The sequence below is a fragment of the Watersipora subatra genome, chromosome 3 (assembly GCF_963576615.1).
Source record: "Watersipora subatra chromosome 3, tzWatSuba1.1, whole genome shotgun sequence".
Lineage (NCBI taxonomy): Eukaryota > Metazoa > Bryozoa > Gymnolaemata > Cheilostomatida > Watersiporidae > Watersipora > Watersipora subatra.
In genome coordinates, this window is record NC_088710.1 from 13,969,732 (window position 1) to 13,997,434 (window position 27,703).

General features: G+C 37.5%; 3 protein-coding genes across 3 annotated transcripts in view; 2 read left to right on the top strand and 1 right to left on the bottom strand.

The window, feature by feature from the left end:
* Positions 1-7,067, top strand: part of LOC137390367 (tetratricopeptide repeat protein 28-like) — a 59,203-nt gene extending 52,136 nt beyond the window's left edge. The window contains exons 26-32 of the mRNA XM_068076699.1: positions 920-1,019; positions 1,129-1,244; positions 1,353-1,550; positions 1,892-2,033; positions 3,170-3,358; positions 4,721-4,873; positions 5,088-7,067. Of these exons, the coding sequence (XP_067932800.1) occupies positions 920-1,019; positions 1,129-1,244; positions 1,353-1,550; positions 1,892-2,033; positions 3,170-3,358; positions 4,721-4,873; positions 5,088-6,250 (2,061 nt within the window). The 3' untranslated portion in view covers positions 6,251-7,067. The remainder of the gene's footprint in view (positions 1-919; positions 1,020-1,128; positions 1,245-1,352; positions 1,551-1,891; positions 2,034-3,169; positions 3,359-4,720; positions 4,874-5,087) is intronic.
* A 106-nt stretch (positions 7,068-7,173) lies between these two features.
* On the bottom strand, positions 7,174-12,584 carry LOC137391840 (elongin-B-like). The gene is made up of 4 exons (XM_068078383.1): positions 12,435-12,584; positions 9,103-9,249; positions 8,877-8,976; positions 7,174-7,435 (listed from the first exon to the last, which is right to left on the bottom strand). The coding sequence occupies exons 1-4, from the start codon at positions 12,435-12,437 to the stop codon at positions 7,311-7,313; spliced, it is 375 nt and encodes a 124-aa protein (XP_067934484.1). The 5' UTR covers positions 12,438-12,584; the 3' UTR covers positions 7,174-7,310.
* A 248-nt stretch (positions 12,585-12,832) lies between these two features.
* LOC137390165 (mitogen-activated protein kinase kinase kinase 13-A-like) lies at positions 12,833-27,372 on the top strand. The gene is made up of 12 exons (XM_068076445.1): positions 12,833-13,033; positions 14,071-14,142; positions 14,329-14,507; positions 14,846-15,081; positions 16,682-16,868; positions 19,117-19,308; positions 20,582-20,746; positions 21,940-22,098; positions 23,173-23,249; positions 24,900-25,056; positions 25,169-25,285; positions 26,635-27,372. The coding sequence occupies exons 2-12, from the start codon at positions 14,128-14,130 to the stop codon at positions 27,056-27,058; spliced, it is 1,908 nt and encodes a 635-aa protein (XP_067932546.1). The 5' UTR covers positions 12,833-13,033; positions 14,071-14,127; the 3' UTR covers positions 27,059-27,372.
* Positions 27,373-27,703: the final 331 nt, after the last annotated feature.

Here is a 27,703-nt window from a genome sequence, read left to right on the forward strand (position 1 = left end):
AAAGCTTTTTCATTTGTATAGAAAAAGTTGTTCATGATATCATTAATTAATCATCAACTCTTTCACTGCCGCACTAAATTCGCAATTCTGATCAAATTAATTTAGACTGATTTTAGACATACAAAATTTTCTACAAGATAAATTCAAAGTAGTTTAGTGATAAGTCAAATAAAAAAAACGACAAAAAATAATATTACAAATTTTGTAGAAAATTTATGACGAGTTTGTGGTTATAGACCCATGCTTCAACTGTGGTTATTACGACTAGTAGAGGCTACTACACGACTTTTAGAGTCAGAATCACTTGAAGAGTAAACGCTATCACTAAAGGAGTGGCTAACACCACTGAGTGAATCATCTGAATCGCACTCTTGCAAAATTTCTGATGCTTCCTTTGCATTGAACGAACTCGGTGAATTTATTGTCGCCATGATGGTAGCGATCTGGTGTTCCCGTGTTGAAAAATGAGTAAAAATAGAATTGCTTAGCAGAAAGACTTACGATTGGTTTCACGTAATTGGCAACAAGGTTGTTTCGTTGGAGACAAAATTTGATTGGATTAGCTAATGCGTAGGCTTCGTAATGAAAAGAAGAGTGAAACCCTATTGATTAGCCGATTCATCGGCTGACGGTCTGTACTTCTATTATCACGATTGCCGATAGGTCGGCAGGTAACGGAGGAGTTAAGTGCTAATAATAGTAAAAAACCTCTTCAAGCTAGTTGTATTGTTAGCAATATTTGCTATCAGTAGTTTATGTAGCTGGTGATGCTTCATATGCTTTGAATATAATTGCTGTTTACTTACATGGACATCTGTTTGAAAATGTGAAGCCTTTTCTCTATAATCCTTTGGAGATGTAACGTAGTAGAAGTTGTGCCCTCTTTTCTTGGGTTTTAACATTTAAAAGTGGCTTGTAGTTAAAAGAGTTGCTGTCACGCAGTGAGTCATCTAGTCAGTTGAGGATGAGAGTCAAGTTGTGGAGAGTACCTGGCTGCCATGAGTTCCTCGCCTCGCTCGGTCAGTTTATTATCCTCTCTACCTGCTGTTGTCTGTCAATTTTTTGTTCGTCTGCAGTGAGTGACTTTCTTTAATCGACACGCGCATGTAGTGTGGTTTCCTTTTGTAGGCTTTGACCTGGTAGATGTAGGCAAAGATGAAGTCACCATCAGAACAGGGAAACAGTCTAGTAAGAGAGTTCTTCAATACGCAGTCCAAGCGCTAGCTGTACTCTTCAATACACAGGTTAGTGTTGGAGTTGTTTTCTCATCTAAACTTATCCACTTTAGTGTATCATCTATGCTCTATGTATATGCTATATATTCTCTGTAACCTGTTGTATTGTTGTCGTAGGAGGCTCCACGAATGGGTCTGTCGGGTTCAAGCAGCATGGAAAGCCTTAACTCATCACACAGCAGTTCCAACACAACGACCACATCCAACCTTAGCAAAGACAGCTCTACTCCCCAAGACAGCAGCACCCCTCCAAGCTCTCCGCATGGCAAATACTACAGTCCAGCTGGCAGACTGTCTTCCATACGTGCTCACCATGTAAGTCATGTAGACTATTCCTCATTGTCCTGTCAATTCTTCCAAGTTTAGCATTATAGACTTTTTACTTTATTTAAATTTATTTCTCATTACAAATAATTTTCTTTCAATTTAATTTTTATCTTTAAAAATTGTAATTCTATTTTTAAATCTTTTATTTGTTTGTTTCACCTCAAATATTTGTAATTAAGAGAGGTTTCAAAATCGCTGTATCACGTGTAAGTTTCATGCAATTTTCTGTTCTTTAGGAAAAATGATTTAAAATTACTTTTTTATATAGGGTTAGCAATAGGGTTGTATAAGATTAGCAGGGCTTACACTGTATGTTATTACTTTGACAGGTTGGGTACAACAGCAAACCCCGCAATCCCAGTGGCAGTCTGCAGAGGCCCAAGCCAATGCTGCCTATGTCTAAGTCACCACGCAATTCTAAATATACGTCTGTTAATGTGGATGATGCATTTCGGTTCGGTGGGCCAGCTGGTAAGTTAATAACTTGCCTGTATAAAGATCATTCAGATCAAGTGATTAACTTTTTAAATTCAAACAATCATATATATTAGAGTAGACTTGACTGTAAAACACTGCATTGATCTACTGTTGACACATGCTTTACTCGTCTGGCAGAACTTTACAAGATGGATGATCTAGATGGTAATTCATTTTCATGTCTTTCGCTCTCTGACATTATATTTATGCATTACATAATGGCAGCGTAGAGCACGGCTTTTGCAGTTCACTCACAACATACTCGTCGTCGCTGTATCTAGCTGTGTTTACGTTTGAACCAACTTTAGTTTGAGTCCAACTCTGTGATTATCACTTCAGCTACTAGTTGGTCTTGTGTATAGGACAGTCACTTTGCTTTAATAGATTGTTTATGATGGACGCTTGTTCAATCTGTTTCGTAAAATTTGGTTATGGTACAATAACAATTTTTAAAACGAGCTCTGATGACAGAGTTGATAGAGATTATTTGAGGCCTTTTAGCTTAATCGAGATTTATTGCTGTGAAACTTGTCTTCCTTTCACCAGTTTGCATTTGGTTCCAATTCTTGACTTTACGTTAGAGAAGACCCCCATAATATAACGTTTTTGATTTGTCAAGTCATTTTATTAACTGACATGGCATAAGCTGGAATACATCAACCTTCTTCATTCAAATTTTGATTTCGATAATCTCTACATACAGATTTTTTAAATTCAAATATTGGTCTTGTCATGCTCTGTTTGCCTGCTCTCTCATTCGTATGCACTTATCCATTTGTTATTTCTTATCGGTTAGATGTGTGCCTCTAACTATCTTTTTATCTGAAGCACAAAAGTTTGCTGCATTGTATTTGTTTGTGTTTTAGTTATTTAAGTTAATATTGAATACCTAAAATAAAAATATTTTCAGAGATCTCGAATGCGGATGTGAATTTTTTTACTCGCTGTTTTAAGCTATTGCAAAAAGCTCCCTAGATGATTTTAAAGTAACAAGGACTATTTATGTTGCCGAAATAAGGGATTCAACCGAGTCCATTAACATCCTTAGTTTGTAGTAAATAGCTTGATGATCTGTGAACTTACTGAATTACATTGTCATGTAAATAATTGATTTTATACAACGTTTGCAGGGAGATTTCGTCTGACTGATGATGAAGTAAGGATGGGAGGAGCAGACAGTGATGGCACACCTACTGACGATGCTAGTTCAGTATCTTCGGCAGACACAAAGAGACGCATCTCGACCCGCCCTATAACCAGGCACACTAGCAGCAATGTTGATGCAGGTTATGCTATCTCATCACCTAGTGACAGCGAAGGTTAGTTGGTGTTAATCAACTTCACTTAACCCTTTCACTGCCGAGCATGTACAAATTTGGGTATCTGCCAAGTGCCAGCCATTTTACCGAAAATTGCCGATATTGCTTCATGATATGTAAACAGTATTTTTTCCAATTTCAATCTCTATTCAGAACAATTTTGTTACATATTTTAATTTGCTAACATTTTAGCCATCATTGCTATGCAAAAATTCAACGGATCTATACTTTGTGCGATGATAAAGCTGTGTGATGCTATGATCGATGCGAAGCTAAAACGATCTTCCATGTTTCTTACTCTTACAAAATTATTACTTTCACCACTATCAGAGACAGTGCTGCTGCTTTAATTATCTGTATAATCACGAAAATCTGAATCTGAAATGGCTATAATGTCATCAACATTACTAATTACCTGTTTTCTAACTCGCGCGTGGTAATTAATGAACTCACACAAAAATTGTTCGTTATTAAATTATAAATTCTCTAACAAAAGTTTTAAATTGATTCGTTACTTTAGGCTAATTTTATAGACAAATCTTCAGACAACACTGTCAATTTCATAAAAGTCTTAAAGACCGTGGGTTATGCTGTCAACGAATAATAAAATGAGGTAACTACGCAATGGCTGGGAAAGTCGCAATAATTCGTCTACAGCAGTCGTCCCACGAAAACGCATTTAACGTCTACGGTAGTGAAAGGGTTAAAGATGAACTTGTACAAGAAATGTTTTAGTAGATTTTATCAGAAAGCATCAGTAGTTTTCTATCATTTGTGATTGTTTTTAATGTTTGAGATGATCTGACTGCCAGGATGTTTCAAGATTAAAATTGCCAAAACTTGATCACGGTTAAAGAGCTCAGAAGAAAAATACATGCAGAAATGACGTCACTAGTTGCTATCATTGCTATAGTTGATAACGGCTATTCCGTTCAAGTTTTGCGTTCTCTATTCTTTCGGTCTCTTTGCAACTACGTATACATGTCATAATCGCACTTTCGCTTGATCTTAGCGTTTTAACCGCGATCAAGTTTTGTCGATTTTAATCTTAAAAGATTCTTTGCAGTCAAATAACCTCAAACATCAAAGACAATTGCAAATGATAGAATAATACTGATACTTTTTGATAAAATTTACTAAGTTTTGTGCAAGTTCATCTTTAAATAGGCAGCCCTTTGTACTGATTATGCTACAATGGATTATCATCTTCAGGTGTATTTGTTATTTAATATAACAAATTGGCACGCTATATAACGATACATCTGGAAACTTCCTAGCAGTTTTAGTTGAAAGCATTGAATTTCAGGCCTGTTAGCAAATTTCTCTTTGCAGTACTAAGCAGAACATTTACATTTATTGCAGGGGCGATATCTCCATTTGGCAGAGACAGGGCACGTAAAGCACTTCCCCCATCTACTCGAAGAGTAGACAGAAGTCGGTCTGATCAGAAGTCACCTGCTAAGGGGAGGGGCAACCTGCGAAGGCATGTCGCGCATGAGTCAGACTCAAGCGAAGGTGATTTTTATGTTGGTTGTTGGTGTTCATCATGATAAATATTTTGTTTAAAAATCTACTCTGCGTACAATGGTTTTGGTCTTGTTACTGTTAATGCCTGGCAATATCAAGTAATTGAAACCAAATCGTGTTTGTGGACCTAGTACTTTGCATTACTTAATCTCATTCCTACACAGAAAATGCAACATCACATGATTTTTGATTACTGTTATAGGAAGTGCTTCAAGCTCACACACAATGACCGCTTCAACTGTCAAGGATCCAGCTTCGCTAGCTTATCGCATCATGGTGGATGCTAAATCAGAGCTTCAGGAGGTAGAAAAACTCCAACAACAGAGTGTCCAACAAAATCGACAGGAAACACAGCGACTCCGGGAAGAGTTTGCTGGCACAGTGCCTCGTCCTAGTCTTTCACCTGACACTAAGTCACCCCGACCAATACTCAAAGACAGACCGAATACTCTGAAACCTGTCATTGCTCCGAAGCCAAAGCCTAGAGTTGAGGCAACCTCACCTCAGGGGACAGTAGGCTCCATAATTCCTGTGAAAGGTGTTAGGTTTAATGTGCCGGAGATAGAAGTAGCAGAAAGTGGTGAACCTGTGGAAATGGTCCGCCCTCCACCTGGTTACGAAAGTGAATTTGTTGAGGAGACGGATTGTGTGACTGCAGTACCTCCCAGTCCCTGTAGTCCCAAAAATTCTGTGGCTCCTCCGACATTCCCACCCTCATATGAGATAGCTATGAACCATAAGGCTATGATCAAGCATGTCCGCCAATCAGAAATCCAAGAATCCGAAACATCACCAAGCCTACGTGCCATGAAGAAAACAGGCAGGAGAGACCTTTCCGATTCTCGGGAACAGCTGGTAGATGGATCAGACGTGGAGAGTATAAGATATTATGAGAATGGAGCATTTGAAGTTTCAGACTCGGAGTTTGAGCAGCACAAGTCTACTTATATAAACGAGACAGAAGCCGTTCCTCTGCAACGTGCTAGTCCACCTACACACAGTACAGCCAGCAGAAATTCAGTGCATCAATCATACCCTGCCTCGCATGAAATATATGAACCTAGCGATGTAAAAAAACATACAGACCTCTCTCACATGGACTATGTTAATGTCTATGAAGAACAAACGAGAGGTAATGACAGGTATGTAGCTGATGTAAGCAAATCTTATAGGGAAGATTTGTATGCAGAGAATGTGGTCAGGAGCCAGGCACATTTGGGCAAACCTTCATTTAACCAATCGCAGCAAAGTCGGACCGGGCGATTGCCGGCTGGTGATAATGCCAGCAACAATTGGACATACGGTGCCACGTCGAACTCTATGCCTTTTTACATGGCAGAGGGCATGAAGGCATCCGAGTGCTAACCTTTCTCACTCCATAACTTATATACTTATATAGTGTACAATCATGGACTATTGTTTTATTTATTGCTATAATGCCAATTCAGACAAAACGACTTCATTTGACTCCTATCGCTGGTTTTGCTCATGCATTTGAACAAGCTATATTTTAACAGCTTTGGAGTATTAGTTCTGTCATAATAGTTGATGGTTTCATTGTCGTCCCGTTTCCTCCATTGAAATGCTCACATTTTATATTTTTATATTGCATTATCCGATCAAATTGATAGCAAAAGCATTTTTGCATTATTAATGTTATGTTATGCAAGCTCTGTATGAACAAATGATAAGCTATGCGATATTGTATCTTACTATTGATGTATAGTAAAGGTTTTTCGATGTCATAATTTGCATGCAGTTTTACTTTTATAATGTATATATTTTGTACAAGTTCAATTTTATATTGAGTTTCAATATATCGGCTACAAGCGAATATGAATTATTTAAGTCTTGTGTTACTTGTAGTATACAATTTTTTAGACTTGTGAGCTGTCTAGAGCATGTGTAGCGCTATAGATAAGTCACTCACACTTACAAATATATTGCAGTCAAATGAGAACTTTGTTTAGTTTGCTTCATGGTTGCTGTTGCTAAACTGCCCATACATGTAAACAATATTAATCATGCTGAATGCATTCTTGCTGAAGCCTTTTCCATGCATAGGAAAAGGCTTATAAGGCTTAAAGGCTTATGCACCAGTTATAAACACTGGTGTGCGATCAAGTAAACAAAGTTCTCACTTTTTAGAAATAGTTCTCACAAATTTACCAGTGGTCCGTATTTACCTGTGAAAACCAATGTAATCTGTCTTTAGCTGGTAGCTAAATAACTCCGTAAAAACTGTTTTTATAGTATGTGTGCAGATAAGACGACACAATCAATTGATATCATAATGAACCGATTTTATTATAAATTGCCATGTATAGCAAAGAATACTGGAGATATAAATATACAATTGAGAACTCTGTACAAAGCTTTAGGCTATGAATTGAGATTATCGGTGACGAGTTAACAGACGCCATGCTCAAGCGGTTTGTGCCTCGCCACCAGAGCTGACATGTGATGCTTCCTGTTGTGATGCCTTCATCACATCAGGCAGTTCGGGCGCAGGGGAGTAACTGACTATATCCAACGGCTCAAACTCACCATCTACAAAAGAGCATGTTCAAAAATGCAACAATTTTAACAGCAAGTCTGTGAAGAACACATCTTTAGTATCTGTGACTAGCGAAAAATTTTAAATGTGAAAGAAATTCATGTGACGACTCATCTACTGGCTAGCTAGCAGTTCGGCAAACAGTAAATATACACGTACATTGTGCATCAGAAAAAAATTCAAATTAGGAATGGTCTTCTCTCGTATTTTACTATCAGACAGAGATCAGACAACATGCTGAGATAATGGATTGCAGTTTTTTTGAACTGACACGAATGCTTACCATAACCTACATGCTAGTAATCATTTGATGCAAACGTTCAGTTAACAAGTGACATGAACCTTAATTGTTGAGTAAGATAACTTTACAGACAAGCAAGGAGTTGCATACCCCTGTTGTATTTGACTACACTGATGTTTAAATGCATAGCTGTCAATGGTGCACTTTAACATTAATAGTTGAAGCATGAAGTGAGAAAAAGTCTGAGGATGGTAATACTAACAGGTATTAGCAGTAGTCGTGTTCTTTTATAAAAAACTAACACTCCACAGTAATGATCTTTGCTGATGTTTGAGATGCTATAATATTAATATAGCGAGGCCGAGAACCTAGTTGTATCGCTTCGCCATGGATCTTAATCCTATATTAATAGGCTTAATAAAACTCATGCAATTCTAGTCTGGTCAATAAATAACAGTAGCTTGCCTATTGCAAGCCTAATTAATGATAAATAAAGTTGCTGTAATCGGCTTTCACAACTTTTATACTTTAACACAGATGACATAAGACAGTATAAATACATTAAATTAAAACTTTCATGAACAGAGTGACTTTTGAGGCTATGAAAAATGTTATGAGATCAGCATATTATGATTTTGACGTGACGACTACACATGTGACACAAAATCTGTCAAATCTCAGCAACTTGTATCTTGGTGGTAACCCCCAAAAGCACTAATTGTACTACATACACTATTATTCTCAAGCTATTATCATTATTACATGTTAATGAAAATTCCCACAACGAAAATTAAAAAAACAAAAATGTTGAGTGGGTAAAACAGTAACTTCTAGACTAAACTATCATAGATAAAACAGTAAGTTTTAGACTAAGTATTAGACTAGTATTAGACATCATCGCTTGACTTCCATAAGAAAAAACATTTTTGCCATCATTTGCACAACACCCATCGAGAGAAACACCATAACTTTTGTAGGTGCGAAAACAGACGAACATAATGCGCGTCAAAGTTCTCATTAAGCAAATCAGTAAAATTCACACGCAATTTGATTTCTTCCACTAGACACTGGAGTGGAAGTTTAAAAATTTGATCACTCATAGCGTTCCCAAAACACCAGTCAGAAAGTGTTGCCCGCTCAAATAACATATTCAGTGCATAACATCTAATCAAAGGTGTGCAAAGATTTCCTACCTGACTGCCGGTAGGCTATATTGATTTGGGCTGGACACTGAGCTCTAGCGGTATTCGGCGTGTACCCATTATCTTGAAGGTTTTTCTTTTCATCCATCGGCTGTCAAGCAAATCAATACACAAGTTAACAAAAATAGCTAAAATATCATTTTGAAAATTAGCAAAAATATTTCCAGTTCTATAGTGTCAGTCAGTAGAGGCCAACTTTAACAAGTTACAAACTCACCTCCTGCTTCCAATTGAACAGCAACTGGTCTTCAGGAGCTACTTTTGTAATACCCTCAATCATTTTTTTCAATTCAGCAACTGAAGTTGTTTCTTTCGCATCCGTAAAGATTGTGCAGTTTTTTCTTCTAATCATAAGGAAGACATCCTGCGAATGCCAGAGTGTTTTACTATTGTTAGTTATAAGTGTCTATAAAATTAATACTACCAAAAGCTATTTCAACCTGAACGCCAGTCTGTTTGACGTATTTGAAGTGAGTAGGCTGGACATCAGCACAACAGGGGCTAATCTAAAGATACCTCATAAATCAGAAAGGACTTTGAGCTCCCTCAAATAATTGCACACTGCCATTTTTGAGTTTCAAGTTGAAAGTTTAACTTCAATGTTTTCAACATTAAAACAACGCTAGCCTGTCTCAGAGTCACTCAAAAGGTCAACACCTTGTATTCAGTCATAGTTCGATCGGCGAGTGCCTCCTCATTTAAGAAATTTGAGATACAAACAGCATTTCGAGCATTATTTTGCCTTGAGATACTGGACAATTTTGAGGTAGAAGACGGTTTGCGACGAGGCCACTAAAGGGCTAAGGATGTGAGAGGCCGCTTTCAAGAACAGCGTCACTTAGTTTTTCTCGTTAGATCAGCTTGAAAAACTTTTAAAAATGAATGGCTAGATGTGATAGTGAAAGTGAGGCAAAAAAGCGCCAAGCCGGAATATAATAAAAATTAAAAAAAAAGAATTGAAATCAGTGTAAGATTAAAACTATTTTTAAAGTGTGTGTTTACTAGAAGTAAATTAACTTAATTTAAATTTTGTTATGTCACGTAGCGTCACAATGGTATAGCGTATTGAAAGTGTGGCCTTGAAGTCTCTCTCACGCTGCCGTTAGCCACTATGTCTGTCTTTGAGATAAGAACTAGCACGACTTTTCATGTAATTAGGACATCAAATAATGAAAAATACGATCAAACCTGTTTGGATCAATTGATAAAAACTATTTTCCAAGGCAACAGTAACTAATCTTTAAAAGAAAGAAGTGATGTGAAAAATGAAACGTGGAAACAAGTAACATTTTTTTAAATATATGAAAACAAAAACATATAACTGGTATTACTTTATCAAGTTGCTCCATATCACTATATCTGACAGTAAAAAACTTCTTTGTTTATTATCACTTATATTTCTTGCATATAGTTTAGTTCTTTTTACATTTGACTTTTTACAGTTTCATAGAATGGATTAAAACGCATTTTAACATTACAGTATATGTATTTACCTGAAAAATTTATCACTGCTGGCATACAATGTATAAAAATTAAACAAAATACTACGAAATCCTACCCCTACGCACAACTAAGCTGCGCAAAAGATTGCATTGTCAGTTGAACATGACTATTCTCTACCACTTCAGGCCTATTTAACAACTTTTACTATCATATCCTACTGCTAGAAATCTTGTTACATATTACATTTAGTTTGTGCTAACGTTGTTGCTACATTCTCATTAACGTTTTTTCGAGAATCTCGCTTGTGCGGATATTATTGATTTATATAGACATTAGCCATATTTCGAATTGATTTAAACTCTTCAATATATCTATCTTTTTAGTATCAACCCAAGAAATGCTGTCTTCAAACCCAAACCTTCTGCTTGTTAAAATATAATTTACTTCTGCCTGTATTTCTGTACAGCCACTCAAGGAGTATAGCCGTGAAAGAAAATGATGTTTTAACTTCCTAGCTTTTATTTCCGAACCCAGATTTTTCAAATTAAAACAACTGCGGTGCCATATCTGACAGAATAGCTAATATAAAATACGTATTAGTGGCAAACAAAACACACTGCTGGTGAGTTCTGTAACCAAAGATAATTTTTATGGGAGGACAGCCACAAACTTTATAGCCCATTTTATGTTGTGCTTAGGGTTGGGTTTAGGGTTGCCTTTAGAGATGAGATGATTTAGTGGACCAGAAGAAGTTTAATTGAGTGCAGTAAAACTTCTGTAAATTTCTAACTTCTATTCAATTTTGCTACATGTTATAAAATTTAGAATAGTGATGTGAATTGCATTTTTATCGTTTTCTCAAATGCCTCAAATTACATGCTGACATAATTGGCCAATGCAATAAATGATGTAAAAATGTTACATTAATGTGTTGAACATAGTAATAGGTTGTACCAACCAAATCAACATAAGGCAATTTGGTTGGTACCTATGTAGTCATCATTGTTTTTGCCCTAAATGTGTAGTCATCCTTTGCGTGTTTTTGAGACATTTTATATATATCGAATGTTTCATATAAGATAACTGATGTTAAAGAAGAGGTTGGCTGTAGCAACTAGCTGATTATTCTAATCACTTGTTTTAGCCTTGCCGTATCGATGATTTTTGTGACAGAGTCTGATTTTCCATGGCATTCCCACAAAACTTGAGGTAACAACAAACCCAGTTTATAATTGAAAATAATGCAATGATGTGCACATGGTAAATTAACCTAGATGCATGGTGTTTTTGGTGTTAAAAGAGACAGCTACTTGGATAGCTTCTAGGTATGTGCAAATACTTTTTGGCTAATCATGATACAAAAAGTTCTTAGGCGCCTTCTTGTCTCGCTTAGCATAGTTTTACAGTTTTGATTCAAGAACTAGCTTCAACTGTCGGTACTAGCCATTGAAAATCAGTCTCCATTGGCCAGTAACTTTTATTAGAGTTATGCGAGATGATTATTTCGTAATACTTGGTCTAATCAACAAAACAAATAATGAAGTCCGAAAGGTTTTCGCTTACACCAGCTGTAATAGCCTACTAAAATTTTCACAAATAACCATTATGACTGCCTCGTGACTTGATCAATACCATGACCTGCCGCCAGCTTCCATTATCATTCAGCAAATTTAGACGGGTTGCAGCGAAGAGTACACTCATCAGTAAAGTTATATCGCTTGTAAAACTGTCAAAATTACTGTACAGTAATATGATCTGCATGTTAAACAACTAAAAACTTTAAAAACTACCGCGTTTTTCTTTGATACCATACATCTATATATAATTTATCCGTGAATAGTTTTGTCTGTAGCAGGACAAAAAGCGAAAATGAAGATTAATCGTATTACGTTAATACAAAAATGAAAACCTAAAAGAGAGAACGAAAAAAAAGACTATTAGATACGATTATTTAATTTTATTAGTTCTTACGTCCGATTTTTTTTAACACAAAACGCGTATTCTGTTACTTTTATTTGGAGATTGTGGAATGCGAACTTGTTTATCAATAATTGAAACACCTAACTATACCATACAGCAAAATTAACCATTTGCCAATTAACCTACCATGTTTTACGCAGTATGACAAAATACTTCTACAATCAACACCGTCTGTACAATGAACTGAATGACAACCCTGATATAGCTACGCTTTTAGCTTTCAAATAGCTAAGATGCTAGACGATGGGTTGAGAAGGAAACTTGACTATAACTGCGGGATGATGATGATATAGTAGTTATTTTCTCTTTACTTATTAGAAATTTTAGCTGTCTGTACCATTATTCGTTTATTGCAAAAATTTTCCGACTATTGTGAAAATCAAATAATTGTCACACCATAACAACAAATCTTTTCCTACGTATATTATTGGCTGTCACTCAACATATCACGTGGTCATCACGTGCTAGTATGAGACTCATAATACTGGTTTGGAGATCTGAAGCGCTCAACCGAAACACGGCGTTATCTATACAGACTGCTACAGTAGTCAATATCATTCCTGTGATCGCTGCAAACAAACCATTTACATAAGTTTTCGTTATAAAACTGTGATTAGATTGAAACGTATCTTTTGATAGCTTTATCGTTTCACCATATATCACATTCGATTAGCCAAAGACACATTGTTTGGACTACCTCTATTATAACTGGAATATATTAACACGTAAGGTAGAAATTTCTAAAACCAATGTTGTTTGTTTATCGTAGCAGTTCATTTTAGTGCATGTATCGTGTATAGTAACAACGAATTTAGTAGGTGTGCGATTACTAAACAAGCTGTGTAGCAAGGCTGTGTATTCCACATCACACTCCGCCATAAGTTTGGTAATATATCACAGTGTCAATAGGTTGGTATTAGCATATTTTCAATTGATTTTTACCGCATATTCTTTAGCAATCTTCAATTTCCGATTGCTTGATCTAGTCAATTTTGACAGCAGGCCTAAAGTAGTTTTTATTATTTCTAAATATTATCATAGTTAAAGTAGAATTTCTATGCTAAACAAATACATGTATCTGCCACTCATGAATATCAACCTTGGTTTATCTTGTTAGTTATCACGATTTTCAAATACTAAATATGCTCTACAGTATGTGCTCATTGCTGGTGAAATAGAATGCTATAGTGGCAGTATTTGACTGTCAGTTCTGTTAATACTATCTAGTCATAAAGTCATCCTGTTAAATGAAATTTTGCCTGACCGACCCATTTAATGTGCTTATATGTAGTACATGATTGTTTAGCGAGGTAAAAGGATAAATAATATATATAATTTAATTGTGTGTTCATCGTGAAGAAGCTTCACTAAGATATGGACAATGGTAAAATGTTGAGAATGCACAAATAGTCTCAACTACCTTACTTAATATGTAACTAACTTATACCAATTGCTAAATATAGCAGAGCCGTGTCGCTGATAAAACATTAGCCTTATTATCATATCAACTATTACTGCTCACTCATTTCATTGCATTATGGGGCTTTTGAAAAGTATTGCTGATTTCTTTACTACTAAAACATTGAACAAGTCTCATCTTATCAAGTGTGTTAATTATGTTTATATAGTATAGTAGTTCCTTGCATTATAGACGGAGCTCGCATTTCTGCTCTCATGAATCGCTTTTAATGTACGAATAGTGTTTTATTAACACATGGTAATGTCGAGTAGGAAAATATGTGTAAACATTTATGTTGTGCAGGTAAACCCTTGATGGAAACAAAACAAAAATGAGTTACTGATATCTAGAAAGTCCAAAATGCATCCTACAGCGGTGAGTAGTCAGTAGTCATTTTTGTCACTAGTCGAGAGTCATTTTTCTAACGCTTCAGTTACTTGACAGCAATGAATTCTGTAAAAAATATTGTTTCCCTTTGGTATTTAGTCATTATTGCACTATTTTTCATCTGGTTATGATTCATGGGTAACACGGTTAAAAAAGTTATGTTATCTTTTTTAGAATGAACCAAAGTCTCCTGCCAGAATGACTGGGTGCCGTCGACCCTCATATATAACTGTTACCAAAGAGCCCTTGAAACAGCTGAAAGTTATGTTGCCGGGGCATGGCTCGACATCAGCTAGTTCTCATGATGCCGATGGTATTTCACACAGTCCTGACAGTGATTTTTTCTCGTCCAGGTGAGATAGTGGATAATAGTTGTCTGATAGCCTGATGCAAGCTGTATTGATTAACATCGGTGTAATATTATAGCGACAGAATTTTCCGTCTATTGATGCGCCGGTGGCAGTAGTGAGTGACTGGTTCATCTTGCTATAAAAGTTTACCTATGCAATTCTCAATTCTCGGTGATTAACTACCATAGGAGGTGTCTTCCAAACTCCTTGACAGCATTTGTTTAGTAACCTACAGTGTTTGTTCTTGTACAGCGGTAGTTCCATGCCGTTAATGATTGCATTATTGTTTTTACATACGTGTAGGTAATACCCTAATTTGTGAAACCTTATTTCCGTTGCAGCTCTCTTCAGTTGTCTGAGAGCACAAGTCAGGTTGACTTCACTGCTCCTTCAACTCCCCAAAGGCAGTCTACTAACCAAACGGACAGGCGGAGTGTGAGTAAAGGCCCAGCTCACGCTAGCCTAGCTAATAAGTCAGCTTCAGAGCCTCAGCCTCATTGGATCAGCGGAATTATTACCTGTCTTCGACCAGTCTGGTCTTTTATTGGCCGAGCGGCTTTAGAGGAGAAGCTCAGAGGTGAATATATTAGTGCCACTGCTGTCACCCCACCTGCTAGATTTCAGTTGATGCGCCAATCAGTTAGAATTATTGTTATAAAGGTACTTTTAGCTTGGCTAGCTGTTGTCAGTGTACAACTTAGACGGGCCTCTGAGTGTATACATGAACTGAGGTCAAATGTTACTAGGAAACAGTGGTGATGGATATGTGCTGGTGGCATGACTTGCAGTGCGCTTGATAATTGAGTTTTATTCTCATAAACAATATTTATCGCGTAGCCAGTCTTGAAAAACACTACATAAATCTGTCAGATTCGAGGGCAGACGAAGATGAAAGGTGCCAAATGAATAGTAATGTTAGACAATGTAAATAAAATGGCCCAAACTATCAGCTCATTAACCGCTGTTGTTTTGAGCCCAATAACTAATGGATGCAGTCAGACAGAACTGCTGCTCTTGACTAGCTCTTTTTCAGCCAGGGGAGATCCTTCTCTTTTTAGCTTTCAACTTCCTCCAAGATAATCATTTACCGCATGGTTAGCGTCTGCGTTGTCACTTTTTTCTAGAACCAATCAATCATAAGCAGATGACGGGTTAGTTCACATTTGTCAATTATTTTATTGTCATAGTAACCTGGCGATAGAATTTCAGTGGGCGGTGATATACTTGATGTCATGTAACATTTGTTGCATTTCAAGTTATCAAAGATGGCTTACCCCGAGGTTAACTTCGTTACATCCCTTGACACTGTCTGCTCATCATAATTTGAATCAAGTTATTTCCTTTAGTTGAGATCCTAAACTTGTCAACGTAGTTCTATCCATTATCGCTATACTGTTTGGTTAGGAAAACTGTGCAGGCATCAAGCTATAAACTAGCTCTATTTTTTGTCGCAGAAAGATTATGTTCGTTATTAAAAGTCGCTCACTATGGTTGCACGACACGAATAATTCGCAAGTTTTGGTCATTCGCAAGATGGCGACGGCAAAAACTTGCAAGTCGAGTGAGTTTTGTTACTCACAAGTGTTTACCGAATGTTTCACGCTTGTAAAAGATTGAAACACCACTTGCAAATGGTGCGCCAAAAATACCTCGCAGGTCATTCCATTTTAAACATTTTTCACACTCCAGTCGTTCCTATTTGATTTGAGCAGTTCCGAATACACTGTTATGACCTATGGCGTAGAAATCTTTATCTTCTTTAATAAAGCACCCGCATGCATTAATTTTCTACATGCGAAGGGGCATTGAAACACTGCTCTTGGTAATTCAATGTGCGTACAATTCCAAAACTGCATCATCCACAGAGAGTTTAACAGTTGACCGATTGTACTAGGTGGCTGTCACACACCAACCAAATCTTGCTATTCTCAGACAGCAACCACTGACAAAAGCAAGCTTACTGTTGAAGTTACCTGATCAGTAAATGCTAATTTTTGTGACGATGAGACAGGAGTATATATAATAACAAATACCTTTTACTTTACACCCTTTCTTCTTCCTCCAGGACTGTAGGGAGTAGTTACTTCATCACCATAAACTCTATTGTCTCAGCTCACTTGTCATGTTTATAGCTTATTTTTTGCCAAAAACAATTATATTGTTTGTTTATGTTACAGATGGCAGCTTTGAGGTAAAGTTTGAGGAGATTACTGACCTTCGGTATATCGGCAGCGGAGCCCAAGGCTCTGTCTATTACGGTAAACTTCGGGGTCAGGAGGTCGCTGTAAAGAAACTGAGACACTCTAAAGATACAAATATCAAGCACCTACGTAGACTGAGCCATCCCAATGTCATCGCTTTTAAGTGAGTAGTGAGGGCTATTCATTGTTGGTTGTAGTTGTCAGTACACCCTGTTGTAGATATCAGTACATCCCGCAATGATCGTCAGTACACCCTATTGTAGTCGTCAGTACAGTGAATGCTATCATAGGTGTCTGTCCACCCTCTGATAGTTGCCAATATATTCAATGCTAGTCATTAGGACACCCTGCCATAGTTGTCAGGACACCCTACTGTAGTTGTTAAGACACCCTACCGTAGTTGTTAGGACACCTTGCCATAGTTGTCAAACACCCTGCCATAGTTGTCAGGAAGCTCTACCGTAGTTGTTTGGACACCTTGCCGTAGTTGTCAGGACACTTTGCCAGTCATTATGGCACTCTGTCGTAGATGTCAGGACACCCTTTTGTAGTCGTTAGGTAACTTTACTGTAATTGTTAGGACACTCTGCCATAGTGATTAGAACACCCTGTCGCAGTTGTCAGGACCTTACCATGTTCGTCGTAGCCATCGACATACTGCGGTGTATCAATATCTGTCTGAACACACTTATTGAGCCTTTCCAACAGTGCATAGGGATGTTTGACATTAAATTTATTAGTTGTTGGAATTGTTTCTAATCAGCCAGTTCCCATGTGCGCAATATTGATTAATTCCTTTATCTTGCTGCTCTTGTCTAATGCATCAACCTTTGCTCCTGTGCTAGTACGGCTGCCCCAACTTAATCCTCTGCTTTATTGTATCTAAATCAATTAAGTTTTTACCTGCCTCGTCTACCTGCGCCAAAGTAACAGCTCACCTGCTACCTCACTGGATGATCTGCTGCTGTATATGAAGGAGCTATTGTAGAGCAGCTGAAATGCCGTGGCCATACGGACATACTTCTGCTAGTAAACATGACCAAGTTTACCTTATCCCTAGTGAATGTTGCGACACACTCAGGCCTAAGAGATCAGATAGCATAACGATTGCATCATGTTATGTCGTAGCTTCTATCTGCGTAAGACGGTTGACACTATTAGAAAATATCTGTGATAACAAGTTGTTCTTGTTTGGTAGCCGCTTGGAGCCAAGGCTTTTATCAGCTGACCATGCATTGAACTCTTGACCTTGAAAACTTTCTTACATTTTATTTTGCTTTAAGTTTTGTTTACACCCCTTCCCCCCTAGGGTTTCGACGAGTGGCCGAATGTTGTCTGTAATGTCAAGTTGACGATGAGTTGGAATTCAGCCTACAAGTCTTTGGAAAGTCCATAGTTTAGTCCATTGTCAGCCAATCGAATGTAATCTCTCACCTCATAACTATCGAATGTCGGATAGTAACTTCCGGTAAACTAACGATTGGCATTGTATAAGTAAATATTGGACTACAGCACTAGAGTGATGAATAAAAGTGAATACACTTTCTGCTCCATGGTTGTCTTTCATATTCCGCTGCTGCAGCCACTCAGCGCTGACTCGTAATGATGTCATTGTTTTTCTAACATTTATCCTTTGCACTAGATTATCTTTCCGTTTTGAAAAGGTTACTTGACTAGACTCGCCAAAAATGGTGGGCTACCTAGCATTTTGTTCTTGAATGGATTATTCCTGCTTTCCTGAGTTGTGTAAACACTGAGGATGCTTCTTCTAATGTTCATTGTTATCCGTATGGGTCCTGTCATACACTAGGTTTCCGTTGTGCGGGTGATGCAGATTTGGAGTTGTGCACACGTGAAGTTACCGCGTGAGAAGTGTTTTAATGAACATTCGCATGTCGTGGATTAATACTGGCTCTTTGTTAAAAAAGATAAGGAATTTTACGACAGAGATCATAGCGGTGCACTCCTGTCTCTTTCAAAATAGGACCAACTGAAGTGTAGAGAATGTTTAAAATGTAATATTTTGCACGGCATTTGTTAGCGCGTCATTTGCAAGTGCCGTTTCTAACGTTCCCAAGAATGAAATATTTGAAAAAAATTTGCGAGTAACAAAACTTGACTTGCGAGTTTTTTGCCGTGTCCATCTTGTGGATAACGCAAATTTTCGGATTAACTGCATTATGGAAACGTTGATCGTACTACTTGTGCATGCTTGAACGGTGATCGTACTACTTGTGCATGCTTGAACGGTGATCGTACTACTTGTGCATGCTTGTTCAATATTTTTATTTCAACAGGGAAGATTGTTTACTCTAGTTATTTTGCAAACATTTCCGGCTTAAGGACATTAAGAGGTCTCGCTAACTAGGATACATTAGTAGATCTTGAGGTAATGTTGTTCATATTTTTAGGGGCGTCTGCTCACAAACCCTCTGTCACAGTATTATCATGGAATACTGCGCTTATGGCCAGCTTTATGAGGTTCTGAGAGACCAGCGAGAGATTCCACCGCAACTGCTGTTTTCATGGGCGCAACAGATAGCGTCTGGCATGAACTACCTCCACCTTAACAAGATCATACACCGTGACCTCAAGTCTCCAAAGTGAGTCTGACTTTAGCTTTTTTATCTCGTTTCATTCATTGAATGTCATTTTTAAGTTATAGCACTGTCAGTAGCATAGATTCTATGGCAATCCAAGGCATGGAGATTTGCACAAGAAGCGGAAAAGATGATTTTGGTAACCTACGCCAGAGGCTACCAAAAGGAAGTGTTTCTCTGATAATTGTATTACCATTGTCTACTTTATCCATTAGTTCAATATTTCAATACCATCGTTGCATGTCGCAATCTGATAAATAATGCATGCCATTCATTTGCCGGGATGATTCACCTCGCAGTAAATCAATGAAGTGTTAGTCATAGATAGATAAAAATAAATGACTACCTGTGTCAAACCATTGTCTCCGTTGACCTGCCGGGATGTTCGGCTAATGTAAATCTTGCTCTGGTGAAGGCGGCTTTAACTGGATTAGATAAAGAGTAGCGGAGGCAGCGTTTGGATCAATACTAACGCACTTAGCTTAACTTTGAATGCCTTCAAGGGCACTTGCAAGCACTAGTGAGCTTAGAAACAAGCTTGTTGTGGCAGCTTTAATGTGCCAGTTGTCAGGCTTCCTTTCATTTTTGCATTTGCATATGTTTGCAAATACTTATTGGACAATTGTGGGTCAACATTGTTTTACAATTCATAGCAAATTTTACTGAGAAACAAACTAACTACTGTGTACTCATGTAGTCTCAGCGCTATTATTATGGTTGTATTGTATGGTTTAGGGGGAACGATTTCTCCCTATTTGTATAGATGTGAAAATAATATTTTGTATGCTGCCAGGTATTGAGCATGTCTAATGTCAGAAGGTGACAATTCAAAGCTTGTTCCTTTTTAACACATTCCACTCAATGGAACTGCCCACAAACACCATGATTTTAATTTTCAGACAAGCTTCATTGATATATGTTTTCTGAGGAACTGCTAACATGAAAAAGTCATTTTTTTGGGGGAAGGTTTGACTAGTTACGAGCAGTTTTTGGTTTGCATTAAAAACTGTGATCACTTCTATGGCTATTCAAGGCGCAGTTTAATAACATTTTGCATTTTGAAACTAATAAATTGCTCTTACCATCTTCTCTGTTTCCCTGAAACGTGTCCTCAAGTTCTGTTTTAAAGGAATAACAACTCCTACTAAGTATATCTTTTAACAACAGTTAATATTTCCAAGATTTTCTGCTGATTACTGTAAACAATTTGGTACTCGGTCGTAATCTCAGACACGTGGTATAATAACTCCTCATACCTCCTCTCCTATTCTTGCAGCATTCTAATCAGTCACAATGATGTGCTCAAGATATCCGATTTTGGTACAAGCAGACAATTCCACGAGCACGAACAGAGCATGACTATGTCCTTTGCTGGAACTTATGCCTGGATGCCTCCTGAAGTTATCAAGAATGAGCCCTGTTCAGAGAAGGTTGATGTCTGGTGGGTTAATGTGAATATTTGATGAGATTCTGTGGAGGCATTGACAAGTGTCCATGTTTTGTTAGAGTTAGCTAATTGTTTCATAGAGTTCTTAGGTGTTTAAACTATGGTCTCTAAATACTTGATCTCTAGTGCTTTGGTTGTCAAGTATATATTTTAACTGTTTATTTCATAGAGTTAGAATATTTCAAATGCATATCACAACTATGTATAGAGTTAGATAATGCTCTTTGTATAACGTCATACTTACAGTTGCTGAACTATTAAAGACACAAAACATGTGATATTTGTTTAACCATCAGCCTTATCGTGTGAGCTCGTCATCTGATCCTACTGGTCACATGCTCTGGTTTTTCCCACATTTTTGACCATATCAGCTCTACTTACTTACACGCCTTCAGACAAAGAAATCGGAACTGATCATCGAATATCCATGTTATCATAGAAGCGGCTCATGATTATCCTGTTATCAACTGTACTGGTCAATTAACTCTATTGTCACATCACATGACGCCACATCAGCTCAGACATCTCATTAGCCCTTCGCCGTAAAAACCGCAGCATAATAACCAATTGCTTGATGGATGAATCCTTCTTAACAACTGCTTAGCGGTTTACACTCGGTTTTACCTACAATGATTACTTCAGCGCGCTCTTGTTTGTAACAGCTTCCATTTTACCTGCGATTACTATATCGCTACCTACTGTGTAGATTTTGAAATTTCGCTGGTCTTAAACCCCCTTGTTGGGACATACGTTCAGCTCTTTATTCGTGTCACTTTAGACCAACTACAAAGCTTGTTGAGGTGTTCTCTTAGATCGCGAACAAAGCATCTTAGACATTTGTGATATTTTGAAATGACTACTAAGTTTGTTGTCAGATGGTGGCTGACATTTGTTACAGTACTAGCCTAACGGCTACTAGTACGACAACTAACAATCAATAGTTTAATTATGCTAGCATTAATTCCTATTATTGCTTGTTTACTATGTGGAGATTCATCCTTATCCGTTATCCTTGGCCCACTCACGCCTGTTGTTAATATGTTCTTGCTTTGTTTTTTACTGCCTCTGATTCCCCAGGTGCCGAGTTGTGTTGTTATATTTATGTGTGTGTTACTCATGGACGCGCGCTTGCTTGTAACCTCTATAAATATGTATCTAAGTGCAGACGATAATAATATGAATTGCAGGTCATACGGAGTTGTGCTCTGGGAGCTGCTCACGGGAGAGATTCCGTACAAAGACGTAGACTCTACGGCTATTATATGGGGTGTGGGGAGCTCGAGTCTGCTCTTGCCCATTCCTGAAGACATGCCTGAGGGCTTTAAACTTCTCCTAAAGCAATGTTGGTGAGTCATTGTTCTTGCGACTGTTCCTATTGTTATCTATTATAATTGTTGTCTACTGCTGTCACTTTCCCTCCCTTTCGGCTCCTCGTGTTTTCATTTTATTGCTTTTGTGCAATTAATCTTCTCAGATCTTTAGGTATCCAAAGTTCACATCATAGAAAAGTTGAATTATGAAATGTAAACATTATTTTAAACATGGATGCATTAATCTTCCTAACAGATTCTAGTTGAAAATGATTTTGATCATGTCTAAAGTGATGGTTACATTTGATAACTCAACTTTTTTAGAACATGACGTTACTATAACTTGACGTAACTTTTTTGGTTAGAACGTAAATTTACTTTCTAGAACGTAGCGTTGCTTTTTAGAATGTAATAATTACTGTAATTGGATTGGCAAAGGCAGAAAGGAATCTATTAAGGCGTTTGATTGGTTAAGCTTTAGTTTTATCATTTAGACATGTTTTCGTTTTTTTCGGTTTTTTGTCTCTCACTTCATTAAGCTTGCTTACAGTTTTACCCTCCCTTTTCTTCCTTCCATCACCCGACTCTCTACTAGTCCTTAATACTGTTTCCTCTACCCTACGTCAATGCTAAGCTCTTATCTGGTCTCACTCAGATATCTCATACGAGCTGATAGATGGTCTGCAGTCTCTCACGCGTATCTCCTCCCTTTCTGTCGCAATCTTTTTTGTCTCGAATCCCTCTGCAGCTGTCAGCTAGCTCCATGGGCATTGCCCAATGGCCAATTCATTGTAAATATGGGTGCTGCTTTTATAGCCTAAGGTTAGCTTTTGTTTTTGGTGAGGGGAGCAGTGCATTTTTTGTGACCCGCATGCTAGTGATTGCCAGCAAAAGGCCAACAATTGTACTGTTTTTTGCTTTTTCACCTAGCACAAATTAATACTGTTAGAGTAGAGTGTGGAGCATTATTTCATCTCTTTTTTAGTGATTCTTTAAATAGCCATTTGTTTTTACATCACAAGGAATTGAAGCTAGATGATAAATTTTAGTCTGTGATCCTTGGTTTCCGCAATCATAGCACAATATTACAAATAGCTATGGCTGTTATAGGAGCACCAGACCAAGGAATAGGCCTTCATTTAGGCACATTCTCATGCACCTTGAGATTGCATCCCCTTCATTGCTAGGTGAGTCTTGCTGTTTTTCCTTCCTGTTCCACCTTCTAGAATATACTACTACTTCTCATTGCCTAATCAGCCTCCTACTGATTATATTTACAAATGACTGTTCGCTCAAATGGACTGGGAAGTGTGTGTAGATATCAGTAAAAATTCTTCATCTCACCCACGTTCACATGATGAGGAAGATTCGTGTGATTGATTTATCATCTGTATTGGTTGTTGCAAGCATTTAGTATTTCCTCATTGGGTATTTTTGGCTATATGTACTTTGATCAGCCACAGTTGGGTTTGCGTTCTCTTTTGCTCATTTCTTGCAATTGATTAGATTTTCGAAAACATTCCGGTATGTGACACATTCTTGTGACTACTCGTGTATGGGCTAGATAACGGGCTAGATAACGTTGCTGAAAGGCAGGCTAGTGCTTTTGTTCTACTCACTCACTCTCATGCGATAAAAGGTTTTGCATTCCTTTTTAAAAGTTGCCATTGTATGTTTCCTGTGTTGACGAGGAACAGCCTAAGCATTAGCATTCTGTCCCACTGTCTTGGCAATGTTAATGCGCGTTTACACAAAGATGATATGTTGAAGTTGTGTTTTCGTTGAGAGTTGTAGGTAGAATGACTTATAGTCTGTTTATGACTTGAACTACATTTTTGCGAAGATTACTTACCAAACCTACTCAAACGCCGACTATACAAAATGGGTCAAATTTTTAACCAATGAAATGCAGCGTTAAGATCCTTTTCGTTTCTTTGTATTTTCAGCGCTATTAACATTGCGATATATGACCGAGATATATGAGATATGGACCATGTGCGAGATATGGACCCCGTCAATAGCGGTTGTCAAAAATGGACAAACCTAGTGTGCAGCATTTCACTGATCTTGTGTTGATAAGTGGGACATGGCCATTTTTTATTTTACACCAAACAGACTTTGTCGGCGTGGAAACAACATCTTCTTATGTGAATGCACCTTTAGAGGTTTTAGGAAAAGTGATAATGGTGATTTCAGTTCCATGGAAGGCTTAAAGCACCGTTTTAGGTTTACTAGAATGTCATTCAGTGGTCTCGTAATGTCATAGGTATACGTTTTTCTAACTTTCATTTTGGCTAATTGCAATGGTAAATTATTTGGTCGCTATTACAGACCAAATGGTTAGGTTGTTTTAATTATTTTGAAAGTATTTCATATCTTTAGTAGCCACAATTTTGATAGTTGTGTGCAAATCAAATGGCTAAAATTCGTGAAGATCGAGATTTGACTCTGACATAGACATCCTTGTTGGGTGGAGTACCAGTATCCTATAGTCAGCCATGGGTATGCTAGTCAGGCAAAATTGCTGTGGAAAGTTTCCATTGGCCTTTGTTGAAGTTGACGTCATTCAGTTGTGTCTACTTGATTGTCGAGAAAGGGGAGAAGTTGCAATGTTAGTCGTTATTGTGTTGAGTACTGAAGTAGCTGATGAGAAGAGTGTATTGACTGAGTTAACTGGTTCCTCGACCAGTTTTCTTGTTGCTTCTTTGAATAAGTTGCGTGTCTTTCGGGTTATTACATGCGTTTTATCTCACTTTGCTTTTGGAGTAGTGCGTTTATTATAAAGTTTTTTGGAGGCTTGTTTCTAGTCGCTAATGTAATGCTCTTCGTCTCAACAGGAACTGACGCGGATGAGTTCTACGAGATGCAGATGGTCTGGAAAACTCAGATAAAACGCAGATTTGAAAGTCTTAGACTCGAAGGGTGCAGTTCATACCTGAACAGCGCTAAGGAAGATATATCTGGTGCGCATCAGCAGCTCGCTGAAGAGTCTAGGTAAGGTGGCAGCTGGTTTAGCTGTTAGCTTAGATACACGGAGTTTGAGCAGAACATCTTAAATATCTGGTTTGCTCTTCTCTAGCGGCTCTAGTCTGTTTCTTTCTTTTAGAAATTTCCAAGATCTGATTGGTCAGTATAAGAAGAAACTTGTGCAGACGAACAATCTTTATATGGATTTATCTTCTGTCATGTTACAGCTCGAGCAGAGAGAAAGAGACATAGTCAGGTACTACTAGGAATGTCAATACATCATTGTTAGACAGCGCATCGAGAGGAGATTGAAATATTATCTCATAGTTATTGTAAAATATGCGCACACCTTGGCTTATCATTTTTATATTTTGGCTGTTTTTTTTGGTCTACTGCAAGCTTATATTACTGGTTTTTAGGCCTGTTTTATTTTGTTTTTAGATATTTAAGTTTTGTTAAAGGTTGACTTGCAATAAAATTCACATTACAGTTATTTGGTATCAAAAGATTCACCAGGTCTTACTCTGTTGTGTTGTAGGTGCCAAATATGTGGAAATGTGATTACAAACTCTTAAAAGCTCAAAAAAGAAAAGCCGCCGTAGATTGCAATCTCTTTATTTCGATGACGTAGCCATGAAATTTGGTTATTGCTTTGTCACGTGATGTTCTCACGTGAATTGAAAGGCCAATAAAAAGCTCAATATAAAACTTATCGTAGCACTAGTTTATGGCAAACACTTCGGTTTTTACCGAAAACCCCGTATCAAATATAGATGCTCGCTACTTTACAGTTTTTCGGCATTATTCAATCATCAAGTCGTACTCTGATCATGTGACCCAATACTTCGCAAATAATTTCTGCAGCACTTTTCGATTATCACAGGTGACCAACAGACTCGTCATGATTATCAGACAATGATATGTATTCCTTCAAACTGAGGCTAAAAAATTAAACGAATTTTTACAGTAAGTTATAGGATATCACTGCTAAAAGTGACAGCATTACGATGACGATAAAACAAACGCGTAAGAACAATAGACATGGTTTTATTGAATGCGTGAAGTATATTTGTAAAAATATTTCGATGAATATGGTTGCATGAAAGTGTAAATAGAAACCTCTCTCACAACTACGTCACGTTTGAGCCGTTTTGAAAAGAGAATCCAAACTACGGCATTCTCGTGCGGTCTCTAAGCTTTTAAGAGTTTGTAATCACATTTCCACATATTTTGCACCTACAAAACAACAAAGTAAGACATGGTGAATCTTTTCATATCAAATAACTCTAATGTGAATTTTGTTGCAAGTCAACCTTTAAGATGCATTAAATTGTGAAAAAAGTCTATGGATTTGGTTCTTATTGAATGGAATCTTCATTTTTTAAAAATGTTTTTTAATCTGTTTGCATTGACTAGCAGGGATAAAGAGAAAACACAAAAGCGCTTTACCTAGTCTCAGTTTACATAAAATTATTCTCTTAGGATATGATTCACATTTGCTATGACAATTATACTTGGCTACCCAAGAGCTAAAGCAGGGCAAACAGCATTTAAATCTCTGGTAGCTGGTTGTAGACGACTGTGAAATGTTTAATCATATTACAGGCAAGAGCGGATGCTGGCTAAAAAGAAACGAACTCTCAAATCATCAAAGTCTACGGACGACTCGCTGGGTGTCTCATTTGTGCCATCATCACCGCTTAATCAGCTCAAGAAAAGAGTGGATGACTCCATATCAGCTTTGAGTATTGACATACCAGACACGCCTGGTTCACCACCATCTCCCCTTGTTAATTCTCACTGCACTTTTGGTGCTACTATGACTACCGCCGAGTCTGGTGTTATAACATCACCAAAGTCCCTGTGTTTATGTGACATATCAGAACCTTGCAAATGCCAAATAGACAGCATGTACAGCCTAGATAAACAGAAAGTCTCTCGTACTGTTAGTGACACCTTAAATCAAAACTATCCATTTGCTCCCTGTGATTCAGGTTCATCTCACCCCAGTGCATATCAAGACACGTAGCACAAAATGATGTCCGCTTTTTAGTGCTTATATAATTATTGTCCATTTGTAGATAATTATTGACAGAGTATTTACCTCGTAGGGGCCATAATGTGCACTTCAACACTCTTTGAAGTTTCTTATTGGTTGTAATGTAGATTTTTGTAATTCTACTTTTCATAAAAGTCAATCTAGTTTTTCTTTTACTACTTTTGTGCCAAAGGCATTATTTTTTTGGTTAGTCATACTATTGTGCAAAGGCTATATATTAGCTACCCAAAGTTGTCTTTTGGCCCATTACAATGTATCATGTAAATAAAACCCTATCTTTTTTACTTGTCACACACCAATCAAGTGCCGCTAAAACTGATGTTTTCTACGTTTGAATATTGATTCTAGTGACAGGTAAAATAGAATTCACAATTAAACTAATACATGTCTATAATATCCACGCTAGCTATGAATGAGTTAACTCTAGATGACTAACTCTTAGATTTTGTTAGCTTATAAAGAGTAAATCAATGCAATCTGACTATATCTTGAAGTGGTGGAGTTGTTCTCTACTACATATCGTAGACTGAGCGTTATTCGTACAATATATACAAAGGCCGTACCAGCGAGTTTCGCGTAGCAGGTAGTATGCAGGCAGTGTTTCCTCTTATTAGT

What these genes read in the sequence shown, in the direction of transcription:
- LOC137391840 (XM_068078383.1), bottom strand. An exon ending in TGTTCAATTGGAAGCAGGAG is followed by an intron (nt 8,977 to 9,102) that starts GTGAGTTTGTAA and finishes TTTGCTTGACAG; the next exon opens with CCGATGGATGAAAAGAAAAA. An exon ending in TATAGCCTACCGGCAGTCAG is followed by an intron (nt 7,436 to 8,876) that starts GTAGGAAATCTT and finishes GCTCTTTTGTAG; the next exon opens with ATGGTGAGTTTGAGCCGTTG.
- LOC137390165 (XM_068076445.1), top strand. An exon ending in TTTAGAGGAGAAGCTCAGAG is followed by an intron (nt 15,082 to 16,681) that starts GTGAATATATTA and finishes TTTATGTTACAG; the next exon opens with ATGGCAGCTTTGAGGTAAAG. An exon ending in CCCAATGTCATCGCTTTTAA is followed by an intron (nt 16,869 to 19,116) that starts GTGAGTAGTGAG and finishes TCATATTTTTAG; the next exon opens with GGGCGTCTGCTCACAAACCC.